Here is a 5,675-nt window from a genome sequence, read left to right as displayed (position 1 = left end):
AAACTGTCAAGCGTTGACCGGTCCGCGGTTGGGGACCACTGCCTTAAATGATCCCTCTAAATAATTTCTCATATACACATATACATATATACATATACAGTATGTTGTGATTGCACAACAGAAAAAAATAACTCCATTTCTCTTTGTCAACAGTGGGTCTGTCCCAGACGCTCCTGCTGCCAAGAAGAAGGGCCCAAAGATCCCGTGGTGGCGTCGGCTCTTTGGCCGCCTTCGGGGAAAGAAGTTTGGGAAGGTATGTATGAGTGTCACAAAGTGCATCACTCGACACGATGCAGACATTTATGAGTTGATGAGTGTGTCTTTGCATGACTATTTCCTGACTCCAATATCATTTATGACAGGTTGCACCAGCTGCTGAAGAAGAGACCCCACAGAAACAGAGCAACTCTCCTCCTGACCAGGTAGAGCAGGTGACCAGCACAGAGGAAAACAATGATCCTCCAGCTGAGCCCAAGACGGAGATCATCTCCACTGTGAAGCCCGTCAACTTTACAAATCTTGGGTAAGTACATCTGCATGTGTGTACACACACAAACACACACGCGCACACACACACACACACACACACACACACACACACACACACACACACACACACACACGAGAACCAGTGCTGTAGAGAAATGCATCCATCAAAGTAAAATGATTCTGAGATGTCTGACTCATGTTATGTTTGTGTGTCAGGTTCCCCAACCCTGCCAACTTCTGCTACATCAACTCCAGCCTGCAGAGCCTCCTGACGCTGGAGGACTTTGTTACAGCCATCAGCTCTCAGGAGCAGGTGTGGAGTTTGCTCCCTGAGGCTGAACTCATGAGGTAAAGCAACCATCCGAAACAACCACTCAGTTTATTCTCAAGTCGTACCATGAACAACAACAAAAGAGACAAAGCCTCTGACCCTTTTATTCTCCTCTCCAGATTATTCATGGACATCAAAGCGTCTCACTTTTCCAGTGATTTGACCCACAAATTTATCCTCACCATTAAGTTCAAGGAGGCGGCCTCTGTCTGGAGCCCGGAGTTCGAGGATTTCGAACAGAAAGTACGTAAGCTGGTTTAATGTTGTAATATTGTTTCACCGTTTGCTGATAGGTTCTCCTCTGTGTATGAGCTCCTTTGTCTGACTGTGTGTGTTTCTCTGCAGGACGCTCATGAGTTCCTCATTTCCGTGCTGGACCAGATACGATCTCTGGGCGTGGAGCTTCGGGTGATGGCGGCCACAATGGACATGAGCTACAGGTGTCCAGTGGAGGATCAGCTGCTGTTTAAGATGCAGAAGACCAGGACCTGCAAGAGGTATGCCAACGCAGTCACACACATCACACACACACACACACACACTCATGTGCAGCGGTGGAGGAAGTGTTCAGACCCTTTACTGAAGTAAAAGTACTGATACCACACTGTAAAAATACTCCAGTCCAACGAAAAGTCCTGCATTGACAATGCTACTTAAGTAAAAGCATCTAAGTGTAATCAAGAGAAAATACTTCAAGTATCAGAAACAAAAGAAGTCAATGCAGAAAACTGTTATACAATTATTTCAATTGATTTGAAGAAAAATCAGCAAACGCTCACATTTGAGTGGCTGGAGCCATGAAATGAAAGCATTTTTACATGAAAAATAACTTGAAATATGATCAAAATATTTGTCATTTCAGCTCTTAATGTATGTATTGTTAGGTTCAGTCATTTAATTTATAACAAAAGCTCATAGTTTATATACTCTCCATGTGTTTTATATGTAAAAATCTAAATGTGTCAAGTGACTAAAGCTGTCAAAATAGATGTAGTGAAGTAGAAAGTAGAGTATTGCTCTCTGAATTGTCGTGAAGTATAAAGCAGCATCAGAAGAAAATACTCAAAGTACCTCACACTTATACACTTGAGTAAATGTACTTAGTTACATCCACCGCTGTTCATGTGTTTGCCAGCAAATAAATGTGCAGCTGTTTTCTAACTCTGTTTTCTCTTGAACGTGTAGCTGTGGAGAAGAATCCATCAGACAGGAGGAGTTCACTAACCTGTCCCTCGACCTGTTACCTGAAGGAGGGACGGTGATGGGCATGCTCGAGGACTACCAGAAGGTATGAAACACTTCTCCTCAGTCAGTCCCCTTACATCCCACTGACATAATGTAATAATTTGATGTAGAAAAGACATTTCAGTCCCAGCACCACTGCTCATGTGGCCATGTGGAGGGATGTGTAGATGTTGTGCTGTTGTGCATGTAAATCCAGTATCAAAGTACTAACCTGTGGGTTCTGTGCTGTTCTGCAGGAGGAGAAGCTGGAGTATCGGTGCGAGTGTGGAGGCACCACATCAGGCCAGCGCTCAGCATTCGTGAACCTGCCTAAGTAAGTAACATTAACAAATGACCAAATTCCTGACCACGGTGCCCAGTGATGATACTGGTGGACCCACTGGTGTCAAACTGGGCTCCACTGACCCTCAGGAAGAATTGAGATGAATCAAAATGGAATCTTTTTCCTCTGTCACCTGCTGCTAAAACATCTTCTGTCTGTCTGCAGGGTGCTCGTCTTACACCTGAAGCGCTTCGAGTACACCGACAACTTCGAGCTCCAAAAGGTCCACTGCCCCGTCTTCCTCTGCAGAGACCTCGTGGTCTCCTCTCAACAAGTAAGAACAACTGAATGACCTAATAACAAAATAAATCAATCATCAGACTGTGGCGGCTGTAAGTCAACAAGTGGACTGTGTGTACTAACTCTGATCATCTGTGCTCCGTCGCAGGGTGGCTGCTGCTTGAGTCTGGTCAGCATCATCAGTCATGTCGGCTCCGGGACAGAACAAGGTAAGATAACATTTTATTTTATTTACGCTCACGTTCAACATGAATAGAAATCTTTATCTTTCTTTGTTGACCAGCAGCTTTCCTACATTCTGCTATTGGCTGCTGCTGCTGTCAGTCACTGTATGACTGTACAAGTTGGAAAACATTTGATCTTATGCACCTGTTTTTTTTTTCCATTGAGAAAGTCAGACACAAACCTTTTCTTACTTTCACTGTTGTCTGGTATCAGTTAAAGTCAGTTCATGTTCACATCATCCACTGAGTCCTGTGACAACCCACCTAACACCGATTCCTCTCCTGTTAGGACACTACATCTCTCATGGGCTGGATCTGGACGTCGGACCGATCGACGCGCACGACCGCTGGTTCACCTACAATGATGCTCAGGTCACCGAAACAACTGGTGCCTCTGTATGTGAGCGGCAGAACCAAAGCTCCTACATCCTTTTTTATAAGAGACATGACGCAAAACACTGATGTTCCTTAAATGTCCTCAGTGTCAGGGAAGTGGGGACTAAGAACTAAGGGGTAGAACCCACATGCAGACACACAAGGGGGCGCTTGGTACAATTAATTAAATTTATTAAACACAAAGAGAAACACAACTAAGGGAACTAGGATAACACACACACTATGGACAAGGGCTATTCATACATCCTTCAAATCTTGACTAAGACAAAGACAACACACAATGAGAAACTTAACAAAAACCGGCGTGCAGAGCACGGGTCATGACACTCAGACAGCACTTCAGACTGATCACAGCTGAGGAGAGAAATGGAGCAAGAAAAAAGACAAAAGAATGATGAACTTCCTGTGTTCACGTGTGTTTCTGTTCCAGCTGGACTGAACTCTGCAGGACTCGAGGTCAGAGGATCAACCCCGGGATGTGATAAGGTAGGTATGGTTTCCCTCTGTCTTACCTTTTACAGGTCTGAGATGGCCCACCAGCACACCCATCAGAGGATGGATGAAGACCACCTCCATCAGCGGAAGGATGAAGACCACCTCCAGGAGAGGAAGGATGAAGACCACCTCCAGCAGAGGATGGATGAAGACCACCTCCAGCAGAGGAAGGATGAAGACCACCTCCAGGAGAGGAAGGATGAAGACCACCTCCAGCAGAGGACAGATGAAGAGCCTGTCTGTTGACAGGAGCACCAGCAGGTCCCCCAGCCCTCAGGAGGATGGGCCACCCCAGAGAGTCCGGTTCCTCCCAAGGTTTCTTCGTAAAGCGGAGTTTTTCCTTGCCACAGTCGCCACTTGGCTTGCTCTCTGGAAAAGACATTGATAAAAAAATATATATAAATATCAGATGAGTGTATTTGCATCAAAATGCAATGTTCTTGTACCTGCAGACTCTTTTTGCACCAAATTATCCATAATAAATGAAATGGATCAAAGGTTCAGCTTCTCCAGTGTTATTATATCAAACAGTTTGTCTCTCAAATGTCTGCAAAGTTTTTTCACATTGTGGAAACTGTTTCATTTCAACTGCGAGCAATTAAAAACAGTGATTCTCTGGAGCTCGACTGAACTCACGTCACAAATAAAACGCTCCAAACTGAGTTCATTCACATCAGAGAGTTTGGTCGAACAGTTGTTTGCTCTCAAGCTTGGGACACACACACACAGACACACACACACACACAGAGAGTAAAAGTCCAAACCAAGTCTTCAAGAGGTGAGCGAACGAGCTCCCTGTTTCCACAGTGGTACAGTCCTGCAGTGAGCTAACATTTCTACAGTGAGCATCTCAAGCTGAAGATGGAAAAGTGGTTCCTGTGAACAGCTGCACTTCTCAATGAGTCTTGGAGGAAGTCAGCCATCTGTAGTCTTCACACATCTTTCAGACGACTACAAGGATTTAAAAACATATTATGCTTATAATATCACAGACAAGGTTTACGTTTATGTCTAAAGCCAAGACTTGACAAGAAAAGTGATTTTCCTGCTGGTTATGTTGGGGTAATAATAATAATAATAATAAGAATAATAAGAATAATAAGAATAATAAGAATAATACCTTTTTTTGTATAGCGCTTTTCATATAGACAGTATTGCAGTTTTGCATCCAAGTCTGTGCATGAGAATAAACAATGTGACAGGAAATATGAATTAAAGATATGAGGAGACCTATCATTATTTTTGGACACACAGCATTAAGCAATTTTTTTTTAACCTTGCGGTTCAGAACACGTCCTTTAAATATGAGCCACAGTTTTGTCTTTCTGCCCCACCTCACTCATAGAATGTGATAATGGAGAAAGCATATATGAGGTGTAGTAAGTAGATTGCCTGCATGCAATGCATTCACCAAATAGAAATTATAGGATGTTTTCATGATAACTCTTGTGCCTCATTAAACAATAACAATCATTTTTCTTAAATATTTTATCATTATGAGAAACAAAACATGAGGACAAGTTTCCCCAGTCCAGAGGGACAGAAAACTTGAAACAGCTCAACAACAAATGGGATAGAGGATGCTGGGCCCTGTCTGTTGTCCGGGAGGAGAGCAGGACGTGAAAAATTAAAAATTAAAAATGGTGGAAAATTAAAAATGGCCGACATCACAAAATGGCCGACATCACAAAATGGTGGAGTTTTATGGTCCAAGAGGCTTTTTGTTGAGCACACTGAGCTGGACTTGTGTGTGCAATTTCAAGTCGATCAGACTCGTTGTTCGAGGGATGTGGGGTTTTTAAATTGAACTTTTGGGTTTAATTACAGTGCCACCGTTTGTTGATTGCATAGAAATCCAATCCTGTTGCTGCAGAAGTCAAATAAATTAGAAAGATATAACAGATATAACACAAAGATATCAAATTTGGTCCAC

At 43.2% G+C, this 5,675-nt stretch overlaps 1 protein-coding gene across 1 annotated transcript; it reads left to right on the top strand.

The window, feature by feature from the left end:
• The first annotated feature begins 427 nt into the window (after positions 1–427).
• LOC121622270 (ubiquitin carboxyl-terminal hydrolase 37-like) lies at positions 428–4,243 on the top strand. Its single transcript, XM_041959193.1, has 10 exons — positions 428–523; positions 706–837; positions 940–1,063; positions 1,166–1,317; positions 2,006–2,108; positions 2,302–2,378; positions 2,553–2,661; positions 2,776–2,836; positions 3,141–3,251; positions 3,678–4,243. Exons 2-10 carry the CDS (start codon positions 833–835, stop codon positions 3,986–3,988), a joined length of 1,053 nt encoding a protein of 350 aa, XP_041815127.1. The 5' UTR covers positions 428–523; positions 706–832; the 3' UTR covers positions 3,989–4,243.
• The last annotated feature ends 1,432 nt before the right edge of the window (positions 4,244–5,675 follow it).

Source organism: Chelmon rostratus, chromosome 18, assembly GCF_017976325.1.
Source record: "Chelmon rostratus isolate fCheRos1 chromosome 18, fCheRos1.pri, whole genome shotgun sequence".
Classification (NCBI taxonomy): Eukaryota; Metazoa; Chordata; class Actinopteri; order Chaetodontiformes; family Chaetodontidae; genus Chelmon; species Chelmon rostratus.
This window is presented reverse-complemented; position numbering and strand designations above follow the sequence as displayed.

What these genes read in the sequence shown, in the direction of transcription:
- LOC121622270 (XM_041959193.1), top strand. An exon ending in GCATTCGTGAACCTGCCTAA is followed by an intron (nt 2,379 to 2,552) that starts GTAAGTAACATT and finishes GTCTGTCTGCAG; the next exon opens with GGTGCTCGTCTTACACCTGA. An exon ending in AACAACTGGTGCCTCTGTAT is followed by an intron (nt 3,252 to 3,677) that starts GTGAGCGGCAGA and finishes TTTCTGTTCCAG; the next exon opens with CTGGACTGAACTCTGCAGGA.